This window comes from Coprinopsis cinerea (genome assembly GCF_000182895.1).
Source record: "Coprinopsis cinerea okayama7#130 chromosome 6 map unlocalized cont3.6, whole genome shotgun sequence".
Classification (NCBI taxonomy): Eukaryota; Fungi; Basidiomycota; class Agaricomycetes; order Agaricales; family Psathyrellaceae; genus Coprinopsis; species Coprinopsis cinerea.
Window position 1 is genome coordinate 718,802 of NW_003307539.1, and position 12,933 is coordinate 731,734.

The 12,933-nt window shown below is 51.2% G+C and overlaps 6 protein-coding genes across 6 annotated transcripts; 3 read left to right on the forward strand and 3 right to left on the reverse strand.

Moving 5' to 3' along the window:
- Nucleotides 1-662: 662 nt before the first annotated feature.
- CC1G_06965 (hypothetical protein) lies at nucleotides 663-1,455 on the forward strand (the record flags this gene model as incomplete). Its single annotated transcript, XM_001837707.2, has 3 exons — nucleotides 663-860; nucleotides 935-1,007; nucleotides 1,151-1,455. The coding sequence occupies 3 exons, from the start codon at nucleotides 663-665 to the stop codon at nucleotides 1,453-1,455; spliced, it is 576 nt and encodes a 191-aa protein (XP_001837759.2).
- Nucleotides 1,456-1,831: 376 nt separating this feature from the next.
- Nucleotides 1,832-4,074, reverse strand: CC1G_06966 (hypothetical protein; the record flags this gene model as incomplete). The annotated part of the gene is made up of 10 exons (XM_001837708.2): nucleotides 1,832-2,003; nucleotides 2,117-2,700; nucleotides 2,754-2,884; nucleotides 2,934-3,002; nucleotides 3,057-3,180; nucleotides 3,236-3,382; nucleotides 3,436-3,530; nucleotides 3,581-3,744; nucleotides 3,792-3,911; nucleotides 3,965-4,074. 10 exons carry the CDS (start codon nucleotides 4,072-4,074, stop codon nucleotides 1,832-1,834), a joined length of 1,716 nt encoding a protein of 571 aa, XP_001837760.2.
- Nucleotides 4,075-4,446: 372 nt separating this feature from the next.
- CC1G_06967 (hypothetical protein) lies at nucleotides 4,447-5,920 on the forward strand (the record flags this gene model as incomplete). Its single annotated transcript, XM_001837709.2, has 11 exons — nucleotides 4,447-4,551; nucleotides 4,612-4,640; nucleotides 4,707-4,779; nucleotides 4,830-4,942; nucleotides 4,993-5,033; nucleotides 5,084-5,190; nucleotides 5,240-5,317; nucleotides 5,372-5,493; nucleotides 5,549-5,697; nucleotides 5,750-5,827; nucleotides 5,883-5,920. 11 exons carry the CDS (start codon nucleotides 4,447-4,449, stop codon nucleotides 5,918-5,920), a joined length of 933 nt encoding a protein of 310 aa, XP_001837761.2.
- Nucleotides 5,791-7,909, reverse strand: CC1G_06968 (hypothetical protein). The gene is made up of 8 exons (XM_001837710.2): nucleotides 7,764-7,909; nucleotides 7,450-7,669; nucleotides 7,105-7,380; nucleotides 6,804-7,045; nucleotides 6,541-6,747; nucleotides 6,182-6,487; nucleotides 6,090-6,132; nucleotides 5,791-6,038 (listed from the first exon to the last, which is right to left on the reverse strand). The coding sequence occupies exons 1-8, from the start codon at nucleotides 7,850-7,852 to the stop codon at nucleotides 5,988-5,990; spliced, it is 1,434 nt and encodes a 477-aa protein (XP_001837762.1). The 5' UTR covers nucleotides 7,853-7,909; the 3' UTR covers nucleotides 5,791-5,987.
- A 192-nt stretch (nucleotides 7,910-8,101) lies between these two features.
- Nucleotides 8,102-8,897, forward strand: CC1G_06969 (hypothetical protein; the record flags this gene model as incomplete). Its single annotated transcript, XM_001837711.1, has 3 exons — nucleotides 8,102-8,152; nucleotides 8,222-8,379; nucleotides 8,474-8,897. The coding sequence occupies 3 exons, from the start codon at nucleotides 8,102-8,104 to the stop codon at nucleotides 8,895-8,897; spliced, it is 633 nt and encodes a 210-aa protein (XP_001837763.1).
- Nucleotides 8,898-9,046: 149 nt separating this feature from the next.
- Nucleotides 9,047-11,239, reverse strand: CC1G_06970 (UDP-glucose dehydrogenase). The gene is made up of 7 exons (XM_001837712.2): nucleotides 11,124-11,239; nucleotides 11,054-11,071; nucleotides 10,678-10,957; nucleotides 10,282-10,572; nucleotides 9,845-10,220; nucleotides 9,597-9,783; nucleotides 9,047-9,544 (listed from the first exon to the last, which is right to left on the reverse strand). The coding sequence occupies exons 1-7, from the start codon at nucleotides 11,155-11,157 to the stop codon at nucleotides 9,324-9,326; spliced, it is 1,407 nt and encodes a 468-aa protein (XP_001837764.2). The 5' UTR covers nucleotides 11,158-11,239; the 3' UTR covers nucleotides 9,047-9,323.
- Between the last annotated feature and the right edge of the window lie 1,694 nt (nucleotides 11,240-12,933).

The following is a 12,933-nucleotide window of genomic DNA, read 5'->3' on the forward strand; positions in this document are numbered from 1 at the left end:
AATCGTACATCCTCACATCCTCACATCCCCACAACCAACACCCTGTTCAGGGCGATCGCCTTCCATTAAGGACTTCAATCACACTTGCTTCTTCACTGCCATCCTTGGCCAGCCGCTATCCCAGTTCTAACTCCTACACGTTTGCCCCAGGCACAATGGGCTCAATAACTACATGACATATTGCGAGCTCGCATTCCCCACCGGCCGCAAACCCAACCATTAGGAAACTCCTCCACAGCATGTAGACCAACTTGACGTACATCTCCAAGCCAAGTGATCATGACCCTATATCTCACTCGTCTCACCTTTCGCCACTCAATTCAAAAGGGTCAGCTGTGGCGGCTGCCTCAAGGCTCGCTGTTTCTGATAACCTGAAAACACGAGGAGACTGCGGAGAACAGGCCCCGGACGCATGCTTTTTGTGTTGTTTTTTGTACAGATCATGGAATACTTGGAGATTTACGGTAAATAAGTGAGACGGCGGTGATGTGTTTCCGAGTGCAATCCGAGTGTCTTGGTGGTACGGGCGCTCACATTGATAAGATCGATAAAGCCGGTCCGCGTGTAGTATGGGCGCTTATTTTGAGGTGCACATCCCGGGCAATGCGGAGCGCGATTACGCTCCCGCATCCCGTAATCTCAGGAAAGAGGCGAAGTAAACGATGGCTGTCCGATTTACTTTGACAGAAGACATGTTCGACCCTTACATCTCGCGTCAGATCGGTTACCTGGGAGCAACGTTCGAAAATGAAGGGCAGAATACACCCCGCACCCGCAATCGGGCACGCGACTCAGGATTAGGCGCGTTGGAGCTAAACAGAGCTACCCTCATGCTCAGGACTCGGAATGTTGTATCCCTCGTTTGTATTTTCCTTTCTCAACAAATGGAAAGCACTGGAAAAAAGAACACAAGGCTAACACGCTGCTTTCATAGATGGGTTTGAACCCTGACTTGTCAATTCACCCACAGAAACCAAGGGTCATGGACGAACGTGACAGGTCCACCGGTGATAACAAGCAGCCCGTACGTAGTTCGACAGTTTGGGTTTATGTACTGGAAAATTCTCGACTAGTCTCAGCCAAGCCCCGACGCCTCGACAACGTGTCGGGAGGCTGACGCTCAGGAAGCGAAAAGATCGTCGGAAAACAGACTTCCTTCCGGTGTACAAGCGAGGAGATCTTCTGGCATCGGCAGATAAAAATATGAATCCAGAAGGATATTTCACCGGCTTCGTGCAACGACGGACTCGCTTCAAGCGTCTACCTCACTTCGAGCGCGTTGGGCGGCGCCTCACCCGACCCCGTCGAGAGCGAAAAGCTGAGAACCACCTTATCCAGCGCTCGCGCAGCATCTCCACTGTCAAAAACACATGTATTCCCCGAAAGCACCAGTATAATATGAAACCAAAGAAAAACAGTTGGCAGAATGGGGGAAGGATAAGAAGGGGAAAGTGAAACCAAGAAGGCACACCCCAGGAGAGGAAGACGGCCATGGGGGAGCATAAACTACACCCCCAAAAAGGTCTACACCATCTTCCCAAATGTCGATAGATTACAGGTCTATACAGGCGGCATGTACACTCGAATGACGGACTGAAGTATCACAGAATCGAAATACATCGATAGTGCTCACAGATGACCAACCGAGACGAGTTTAAATGACGCATGTCGGCGTTGTCGTCGTCGAAAGGCGTTATAATAGGACGGCGGTGACGAATGGTTTCATGTCATGCACTCTTGGAGAAAGCTATTGTCGGAGTGAGAGTGACTGGCGGAGTGAATGGAGGAAACGCAGGAGAAAGCAAAGATAGAGAGAGACGAAGCCCCTGTCTCAGAAGTCGCCCAAGTCAATATCGATACTCTCAAGAAGCTTCTTCTCGAACGCCATGGTGGTGTTGGCAGTCATAGGCCTCATCGAAGCGTCATCAGTTTTGCCACCAGGAGGGGGAGGAGGTTTAGGAACAGGGGTGCCGGAGTTGGAGTTCGCTGCTGGTGTGTTCGGCCTAGAATGGGCAAGACAGAAAGAACATAGGAAGAAAGGGAGTCGGAAGGTCAACGATCGATGTCCAATATCATGGTCCACGCCAAAGAGAGTAAGTTGAAAAGAAGAACCCACCTCGAGGAAGGCGTAGCAGCATTGAACAATCTTGGCATGGTCCTCAATCTTGCACTAGGATCATGCTTCGTCGCAACAGCAGCGGCAGCACCTGCTCCTCCGGTTAGTGCTGCTTTTGCAGCCATTTCCCTCTCCTTCCTCCTCCGCTCGCTTTCCGCAAGCTCTGCTCTCCTGACGGACTCAACGTTCGCCCGACGATTCCGCTCATTCACCCGGCGCAGTACCTCGTCTCGATCGTCAGCAGCCTTTCGGGGCGAATTGCTGGCTGTGCCTCCCGAGGGACCATTTATCTGTGCTTCGAGCGCTGCGATCTTGTCTTCTAGCTCTGCCGCTTCTTTGTGATCCAACCGCTTCAGGGCTAATGACCTAGCTTGACTAAGCCGAGATCTCTCGAGCATGAGTTCGGACGAGCTCTTGGACGATTGGAGCTCCTTCTTTCGCTTGAGCATGAAAGTGATATCTTGGTCTGTCAAGGGAGTGTCCTGGAGCTTCTTCATCTGAGCTGTCTTGTCTTGCAATTCCTTCCGTGTGGGTAATGTGACGCCTTCCGCCTTGCAAACTCGGACTAGTCGGTCGAACTCTCTCTGCGGCGGATCATTTGGCCCATCGTTTCGGACAGGAAGTAGGTTCTCCTCACCTGTGTAAAGTCCGAGTTCGATATGCGGTCCATGCTGAACTCTCGGACGGATTGACCATGCTTGAGCTCAACGGCTTGGTTGATCAAACGGTCGTTGACTTTATATGGCTTCACCGGCTTGGGTGCAATGCCTACGACGCCTCAACGGCAAACCCCAAAGCGAAGATAGGAGCGACTTACCTTGGATCTCGCACATTCGGTAGACAGGCTCGGAACCTTCATTTCCGATGAGATAGCGCACCCAGGAGTCTATGGTGGAATGATGAATACGAATGGAACTAGGAGCAAGGTCTGGGCGCTTACTCTTGACATACTCGTCGAACCACGGGCATAAACACCACTTGGCGACCATATCTCGGCTAAGGCGACAGTCATTAAAATCTTGAAGGGAAGCAGGTGTGGTGTCTTCTTCCTCCTCCTCTTTCGACTAGACGGGATAATTTCAGAGAGTGTTGACATTTCTCGGAACATGGGGGACGCACTCTGGACGTGGAGATTCCCAATAAACGACGTTCCCTTTCCTCCTCATGATCACTTCTCGTGAACTGACCATCTTCAGATTCTTCGTCGGAGATATCCATATCCTGAGGTGACGTAGACCGGCGATTGGCATTCGGTGAGAGCTTTGCCTGTTACAAGCAAATGAGAAACAGAGTGACAAAGACCGTAGGACCGGACGTACTCTTTTCCGAGATTCGTCCTTCGCCCTTCGTTTGGCCTTCAACTCGTCCAATTTCCGTGTCTTTTCTTTCGTAGCGCCGCGTTGCATGTGTTGGCCTGTTCAGAGTTTAGCGGCGGAAGGAAAAGTATTCCACAAGTTCACATACGTTTTGCCGCTCGTGAAACGCTATCATCGTCTATCACCACGCCGCCTCCACCGCGCTGCTGCCTGACCATCTGGGCCAGCACCTGCTTTTCCTGCAAACGCTGCTTCTCCTCAATACGCTCGGCAAGGATTTCCTCGCGCTTAATTTCAGGCATAGCCAATAACCTGAAATGCGTTAGCACATAGGCTTTTCCATTCGGCGTAAATCGCACCTTTGCTTATCTTCCTCGTCGACGTATTGTCCCTCATAAGGATAAGGGTCGGAAGCCTCGTCCTCCTCCTCAGCGTCTTCCTCGCTTTCAACTTCTGGCTCCGAATCACTGTCCATACTGCTAATAAACAGTCATTAGTCGCCCTGCTAGACGGTAGTGGTGTTATTACGTACCTCTTTCGCTTCCTGGAACCCGATTTCGACTTTCTCCTCCTTTCCGTGCGATCCCCTGCGCCTGCGAGCTCAAGGAGCTGGTCGTCGATATCATCTTCGAATTCGGACATGGCGGTGTTTGAGAATTATATAACTTTAAGCTGAAATACACAGTATGGCTCCTTGTAGATGTTGTTCAGAGTCCCAGAGGTCGTCCTTGGGTTGTCGTCGTCGTGGTTGTCGTCGGAAGGAAAGAAAGAGCGGTCAACAAGCTGAAGGTGGCCACGGCATGGACCGTGGGAACATCATAATATTGCCTCCGGCGACGGGGTCGAGCGCATCTTGGCATCGTCCTGCACGCTCTTGACGCTTTCCTTGACAATACTCTTCATCGCGAACTAGCATCGACAACAGGAAGCAAGCGATTGGTCTCAAGCCTATTCAACAAATAATACGATATATCGAGCGGTATGCCCGCTCCAACCAAAGCAGCGCGTCACGACATGTCTGTTATCCTGGTCACCGGTTCTTACGACCACGAAATCCGATTCTGGGAGGCCTGGAGTGGGATCTGCTCGAGGACGATTGCTAGGACTGGAGAGACAGGTGTAAATAACCTATGCTTTAACTACAATATATGAATCTCATCACCTTTCTTTTCTTAACAGCAAGTGAATCGTTTGGCCATTTCACCTGAGTAGGTCCGCCCATCACCAACTCTTGAGAAGCGAGTTTATGGACTGTAATTTCGCGATAATTACAGTAAACGCCTTCTAGCTGCAGCCATCCACAAGAAGGTCAATATCTATGAGATTGGGAGTCCGTTGAATGAACCGGTATGTTGCTTTCGAGCTGGTTGGCTTCCAATGCTGAACAGACTTTCAAGCTAGTGACTTTCGAAAGTCATACAATGAACATCTCTGCCGTTGCTTTCCACAGTGAAGGAAAGTGGCTCGTCACTGGCAGTGAAGATGGGACAATCAAGATCTGGGACCTTCGGTATGTCCCTGCTCGAGCTGTAGAAGAATAGAATTAATGAAAGTGGTCAGAACATCGTCCCTTCACCGAACATACGACAATGGGGCACCAGGTACGTCCTGCCAACCTGTGTCAAACGCCAGTATCTGAACTATATCACAGTGAACGACGTTATCATCCATCCAAACCAAGGCGAGCTCATCTCATGCGACCAATCTGGGAGTATCAAGCAATGGGACCTGGCAGAGAACGTCTGCTCGCACGAATTGGTAGGTATTCCTTTCTTTCGACGACCAATAGGTCTAACAGATGGTTCAGACTCCTGCAGGCGACGTCCCAATCCGCTCCGTGACACTCGCCTCCGACGGTTCATGTCTGGTTGCTGGAAACAACAAGGTCCCTACCAGTTCCATCTCCTTTGCCCCCTGATCTTGACTTTTGTTCCCCCAGGGCCAATGTTATGTTTGGAAGGTCAATGAAGAGAATACCAACCTCCCACGATTCCAGGCCGTGACAAGATTCCAAGCACACGGCAAGTACCTAACACGATGTCTCTTGAGTCCAGATGCAAGGTGAGTCGATGTCCCCGCTAATAGGACACCCCCCTTGCTTAACCTACCGTCCCAGATACCTTGCCACATGCTCCGCCGATACAACAGTGAAGATTTGGTCTATCAGTCCGACCTACGAATTCAAACTCGAACGTATTCTGGTAGGACATCAGCGCTGGGTGTGGGATTGCGCGTTTAGCGCAGATTCTGCCTATCTAGTGACTGGTAAGCCTATCCTAATTGGAGCTTCCGACTTTAGCTGACTCCCGCACTTCAGCATCATCTGACCACACTGCTCGACTTTGGGAGATGGCGTCTGGGGAAACTGTGCGGCAGTATAATGGCCACCATAAGGGTACGTTCAGGCTCACAGTAATTACATTTTGGATACTGATTGCCGTCCCTGCTAGCCGCCGTCTGCTGCGCCCTCCATGACGGGGCAGGGTAGAGTTTAGCTGTTACAGATAATTTACAATTCCATTTCGTCTCGACTGTTAAGCTACGCCTTGGATACCTCACGCCTTAACCTGACCAATCTCATACAGGTACGTTCCCAAGAGCTTGCTCTGTCGGATTGTCAGCAGCCGCCCGAGCGACGAAAGAATCGCATCACTTACTCCCTGAATGAAGTTGCTCCTGTCCAACTTTTCGTTCGTAGAACTAAGGCATAATCAGCCACTGCATCATCCATACTTTCGCAGATACTCACTGGGCACCATCGTCTCCTCGACCCATTGGCAGCAGCAACACGTTCACACCCAACGACTCTGCAAAAGTGAGAGTAACAGGGATCGAACCTCCCTCTCGCGTGAGGTCAGGATCTTGCTTGTACACCGCCTTGGTGGCCCGTTTGGCAGCCTCAAAGTTCCAGTGGTTGACATCCGCAACCCACGGCTTGCCTCCATGCAAGTTCTCGATGATCAACTCGTTCTTGCTGTTAAGCTTTGCGAATTCTTGCTTGAGGTAGGCGATGACGAGGGGGTCGACCTTTTCGGGTGTCTGAGGGGGGACCAATCTGCAAGCACCGTTAAGTACACCGACGGAGAGAAACTTGTCGAGAATCCTCACCGGATGCTGAACTTGCCAGAAACCTTCGCGGGGATGACTGTCTTGGCTCCGGCACCGCTGAATGCGCCTTCGATGCCGTGCAAGGACAAGCTGGGGTTGCGCATACGGCCCATGAGAACCTCCACCTTGTTCGAGCTGATGGCGATCTTGTTCCCAGCGGCTTCCTCCACATCAGCGATGCTGTAGTCCAGGGATTGGTAGATCGCCCTATAATAACACGTTTGGTTAGCTCATCCGTGTGGACCAAGTATGTGCATGCGTACCTTTCTTGCTCATCGGCGGGAGGAACCATCTCGTCGACACCTGGAATCATGATGTTGCCCTGAGTGTCGACGAGCTTGCTCATGAGATGAATAAGGTCGGTCATGGGCTCATGGACGGTTCGTCCAAAGACACCAGAATGGAGATCACGACCCGGACCAGAAACAGTGACCTTGAAGTAGGTCAACCCACGGAGACCATAGGTGAGCGCCGGGGTGCGTGTGTTCAACCAGTAGTTATCCGACTATAATTCCACTCTTTAAGTGAGCTGAATACCACTGTCTCAGAAGAAGCGGCACGTACGATGCAAACACAGTCAACTCCCTCGAACCATCCTCCGGGTTTCGATTCCCTCTGGACGAGGTCGTCAAGACCCTCGCTTCCGCTCTCCTCCATACCCTCGAAGCACATCTTCAAGTTCACAGGCAGAGGCTTGCCGGTCTCGTGATGGTACTGCAAGACATTGAGCCAGCCAAGAATAGGACCCTTGTCATCCGAAGATCCACGCCCGACAAGTCGCCCGTCCTCCTTAATGACAAGGGTGAACGGGTCGGTCTCCCAGCCGTCAGATTTATCGGCCTACACATTTTGGATTCCAGCGCTCTTTAGACATCGTCAAATATTGAAACCAAGTCGATCTTCGCTCACCGGTTGAACATCAAAATGTCCATAAATGAGGACAGTCTTCTTGGAAGGATCGTTTCCAATCTTTCCGAGGATAGCAGGAGGGAGAGGTAGTTCCTCTCCATCCATGACATGTTTCCCCAAGTCCACAAGCTTTGTCTCAACGCCCACAGCTTTCAACTGGGCGTCAAGCCAATCCGCCATCTTAAACACGTCCTGCCTGTGTTTAGCATCCCCGCTAATCCTGTAAAACACAAGATAAATTCAATTTCGAAGATCCGGAAGAGATAACATGCACCCGACAAAGGGCAGCGACAAAAGAAAAGACAGAGACATACGAAGGAATCGCAACAGCATCGGCCAAACGTTGGATGAACGCGTCCGCCTTGTCGTCGATATACTGCAAGAACTCTGCTGGTGCTGCCATTGTCGTGTAGTGCCTTTCGCCGCTGGGTTGTGTTGTCGATAACCTATTGGTTGAAAGGAAACACCTCGAAATGGATTTCTCAGCTTGTGTACAGTGTGGTCGTAGTGATACACTGATAGGGGCATGTGGGCGCAGGGAGATAAGATAAGATTAGCGATCTTGGATTCGCGACCGCGCTGGACCGATCCAGCAGTCCCTGCTGAGTCCTTTGTCCGCAACCACCACCAACGACAACCTCCACCTCGCACGATGTCCAGCTCTATACTCGCCAACATGAGTGCCTGGGATGATAGCTCAAATGTTAGTCTAAACCCACCCAAGCAAGCTCGAGATCCAGCTCATTGCTGACAACTCCAGGGTTTCCGTTAGACACAAAGCTCGTCGAGCAGCGGGCCTGCAAGTCGGTTACCAGCAAAGCCAAGACCTGCTAAACAACCTGTAAAAGATGACTGGGAAGACGATGATGATGAGGAAGAGGACGACGAACCTCCAAGCGCCGAGAGGAACCGCCAGATCTGGGAAGACGCGTACGTGCTTGAACAATGTTCATCTTCTGCATTCTAATACCGTTATCTCTCTGTCGTCCATTAAAAATCCAAAATCCAATGTTGAAACAAAAAGAAACAACAAAGTCCATCACCCAATGCCAGACTTGATTCTCTCCCGAAACTCATCCCTCGCCTCATCTTCATCAACAGCCCAAGGAATCTTCCAACAACAACCAACAATGCGCATCTTGAAACGACCCACAGCGAACTCGAACAACTCTCCATCTCCAGCACCCTCAGATAAATCAGCAGAACAAAGTACAATGGAACAGCTGAAAGAGCGAGAGGCGAGGTATCAGGCTGCGAGAGAAAGGATCTTTGGTTCTGGTGGGGAGACCGCAGAAACGGCGCGAGCAAGCCCTAAACCTCAGCAGACCCAAGTGAAGATTGCCCGGGAACCTCATGGGCCCAGTTCTGGTTCCGGCTCATCTGGACAAGCTCCAGCGTCGAAAGGATTTGTCAATCGAAGGGGGAAGCCACCATCTCCCGGCGTCTAAAGTTGTGATATGCCAGTTGACTGTCTTCGTTTCACCTTGGGAGAGGGTTTCTACCCCCAATATTATACCAGTATCTTTCATTTCTGTGCTCACGAACGAACATATCGGATCGCTGCCTTCTCGTTCTTGGTATCAGGTACGGGTTCGTGGTCGATTTCATGCAATTAGGCTTTACTCTACGAATCTATCAAACACTCCTTCATACAACAGAAAACGTACTACTACAGTACTCAAGTCCTTCTTCCAACAACAAAAGGGTAATCAACGAAGGTATCTAAGATAAATGGTCGTGAATGAATTACTTGCGTATCAATGTCCGAAGGCAAAGGTATTAAACCGTCATTCTATGGATATTAAAGGCGTCTTGAAGAAACAAACGTGTGGGTGATGGAAGCAACAAATCTTCGACCTTGCATCATGACGCACTCAAGGTCGTCCAATGGTGGTAACCTTGAAACCAATCTTCCTCAGCTTGTCGGCATCGAGGAGCAATCGTCCGTCAAAGACGAAAGCAGGCTTGTTCATGGTCTGGTAGACCTCCTCCCAGTCGATCTGAAGGAATTCCTTCCACTCGGTAGCAATGACAACGGCCTCGGCGCCCTTGCAGGCTTCCATTGCCGATTTGTGAACAGTGACCTGTTTCTTGACTGGCACAGGTTGAGCAAGAGGCAACGAGGAGTATACTAGAATGAAACTTACTCTGCTCCAGAGGGACCAAGGGACTGGCCTCCTGCAAGTCTTGCCAGATTTGCTCTTCCTCGACTTGAGGGTCGAACACGCTAACGTAGGCCTTCTCGGATTGGAAATCGCGGATGAGGGTGATAGCGGCGGATTCACGGGTGTCACCAGTGTCGGCCTTGAAGGCGAAGCCAAGGACGGCAATGCGCTACAAGGGCATATTCGTTCAGCCCTCCATGCGCCGAGAAACGGAAATGAAGCCAACAAACCTTGCCAGTGATGGTATTGAACATGGTATCCACCACACGCTTGGCAAACCTCCTCTTCTGGTGCTCGTTCATCTCCACGACCTGCTTCCAGTAAGCAGCAACCTCGGGGAGGTGCAGGCTCTCGCTAAGATAGACAAGGTTAAGGATATCTTTCTGGAAGCACGATCCGCCAAAGCCGACGCTAGCCTTGAGGAACTTGGGACCAATGCGGGTATCATAGCCGATAGCGTGCGCCACCTCGTCGATGTTGGCACCAGTAGCCTCGCAGATGGCAGAGAGGGCGTTGATAGATGAGATACGTTGGGCGAGCATAGCATTGGCCGCGAGCTTGGAGAGCTCAGATGACCACAGACCAACGGTCAAAATGCGGTCCTTGCTGTAACATTCGGCGAAATGAGTTATCGTTCATTAGCGTAGCAAGTGGAAAGAGCACATACGGAACCCAGTTGGAGTAGATATCACAAAGTGATTGGCAAGCGTTGAGGCCCTCCTCGGTCTGGAGAGAACCAATGAGGACACGGTCGGGATGGAGCAGATCGTTGATAGCAGTTCCCTCTGCAAGGAATTCAGGGTTGGACAAGATGTCGAATCGGCAGCCGGGCTTCGAGTTGGCCTCGAGGATGGTCCTCATCGACTCGGCGGTTCGACATGGCACAGTCGACTTTTCGACAACGATCTTGGAGGAAGTAGCAACACTGGCGATTCTGCGGGTGGCGAGTTCGACGTAACTGCGAGGAAAGGGCGATTAGTTGGCTCATTTATCAGAGCGGGATGTTTAGCCCGCTAGCGAGCCGAAGAACGAGGTCAATCTCGGCTCGCCGTGGGCCACTCACTTTAGGTCAGCAGCAAAACCAGCACCGACACCGCTCTTCTTGGTGGGGGTGTTGACACTGACGAAGATCAGGTCAGCCTCCTCGATACCCTTGTCGACATCGCTGGAGAAGAAGAGGTTTCGGCCTCTCGCCTGCTTCACGACATCGACCAAACCGGGTTCATAGATGGGGAGCTTATAGTCGGGGCTGTTCCATGCATCGATACGCGCTTGGTTGAGGTCAACAATCGTGACCTGGATGTGGGGGCATTTGAGGGCGATGACAGCGCATGTCGGTCCGCCTGTTTACAGACAATGTTTCGTGTCGCAGAAAGCGTAACGGCGAGATCGCTGTTAGTCGCAATCGTTTTGAGTACTCGACAATAAAGTCGACTTGCCTACATAGCCAGCACCGACTACAACGCGTTAGCACGTTGACACGAGGAAAGAATATCGAATGATACGTACTGCAGCAAATCTTGGTGACTTTGACTGGGGCCATTAGTGGATATTTCTACAAGTCTGGCGGCGTTGGGCAACGACGGCGACGACGAACAAGGAGAGAAGAGAGATTGTTGTGGTTGGGGAGAAAGGAGAGGAATGTTGCGATTGTTTGCTGGAAAAATAGTTGGCGGACAGCTAATAATTACATACAAAGTCAAGCGGGATCATTGTCCTTCATAATTGATCTCCGTTTGAACGGCCGTCCTGCATAGTTCGTCTACACCAGTCTTGGACCCCATTTCTCTTCGGTTTTAGGGGTTCCTGGTTATTTTTTGTAAACAGTTTCTCCAGGACCAGGGCGTGCAACATGCGCCACGTCGTTTCAGGGATCGAACGGAATATTGATCACGGAAGCAACACGCAGCGACTGGGGCTAGAATACACCTGGACGTCATCCTCGACATCTTTTTCCCTTGTTCTCGACGATGGTAAGCACTGGTAAGCATCTATCTCTTCATGAACGTCGCAACCTCACACAAAGTTCCTAGATGTCCAGCGTTGGTCATGATGGTGCTCGGGGCATTCCAATCAACTGCCACCATTCAATACAAGATGCCAAACCTGCGGCGCCAAAGATCACTTACGGGTCACCTTCAACTCCTTGACCGCGAAAATGGTGCCCCAAAACCGACCCTGACGGCCATGCTTGGTTCGTCGTTTGTTGGCTGGTGGAAATCGCGTCCAGGCTCAGGGTGGATAACGTGAATCGAGCGGCTTGGTATTCGCCCAGTCATTTGACACGCTTTATTGGCCACTTGGGAGCACCTCTTCGCCTGTTCACTTCCGTACTCGGAATGAGCTCCACTACACGTTCTCGTCTCTCGATAACCGTTATCTTTGCCACCACGTCCTCCGAAAAACCCTGTACCACCAGCAAACGGCGTGCAACCGCCAAACACCGACTACGTCTCGGTTGCCCAGGTCAAGACGTTTCAGCTCGTACCAGAAGATTCGATCTTGTCGAGATTTTGCTTTTTGCTATCAGAATCAGTCAGACGCCAGGAAGAGTATCATGGTCCCGCTACGCGCCATACGAAAAACCCTGGAGCCGTGACCAACAAGCATGCTCCCTTTGTGCCCTACCAGAAATGCATGGCAGGTCATATGTTCCAAACAGGGTTGAATTCTACCATTCGCTGGTGTATCTCTAGTCACCGAGCGTGGGGCATCCCGCGTCGGGTTGGTCCTCGGTAGGTTGTGATATGAAAACCGATTGCCTGGTAAATGTAATGATATCTAGTCACCCAAGAGAACTGCGTATGACCAGCACCGGAAGGCACGGTGCCTCTGACATCGAGTCTGATCGACCGCGGCTGGCAAGGCGCGACGGCCGCTATCCTCGGGTGCCAAACAAGCGCCAACGCAAGCCATCCAACTGAGGCTCGGAGTTCGAGTATACTCAGGCTCACTCTGTACTCACTCTATCCGCCACCACCACTGATGTGCGCTACGATTAACCTCGATCTCTGCTACTCTGGGGATAATCGGCCTTGCTTCGACAGGACACTAGGGATGATTATTGGGCTTTTCTCAACAGCTTTTTTATAGGTTAACCTGGAGATTGCGGGGCTTGCCGCGAAGCCCTTGCCATTGGACTTTGAAAGCACAATCACACACGATTGACCAACACACCCGTTCCTGGATAAGTCGTAATGTCATCAGCGTCATCGGCCCTCAGCTGTAGTACTTGGTGGGTTCGAAGGACTTCTCCAGGAACGCCGACCAGAAGCCTCCAGAAGTTTCATTGCTTTCGGCTTGTCTTTCTCTACCCTCT

Excerpts from the sequence above, each read along its gene's own strand:
- CC1G_06968 (XM_001837710.2), bottom strand. The coding sequence starts at position 7,852 with ATGGCAGCACCAGCAGAGTTCTTGCAGTATATCGACGACAAGGCGGAC. Across the intron at positions 7,670-7,763 it reads GATGCTGTTGCGATTCCTTC|GATTAGCGGGGATGCTAAAC; the intron begins GTATGTCTCTGT and ends TGTGTTTTACAG. Across the intron at positions 6,488-6,540 it reads TCTGGCAAGTTCAGCATCCG|ATTGGTCCCCCCTCAGACAC; the intron begins GTGAGGATTCTC and ends CGGTGCTTGCAG.
- CC1G_06970 (XM_001837712.2), bottom strand. The coding sequence starts at position 11,157 with ATGGCCCCAGTCAAAGTCACCAAGATTTGCTGCA. Across the intron at positions 10,573-10,677 it reads GGTTTTGCTGCTGACCTAAA|TTACGTCGAACTCGCCACCC; the intron begins GTGAGTGGCCCA and ends CTTTCCTCGCAG. Across the intron at positions 10,221-10,281 it reads ATCTACTCCAACTGGGTTCC|CAAGGACCGCATTTTGACCG; the intron begins GTATGTGCTCTT and ends CGAATGTTACAG.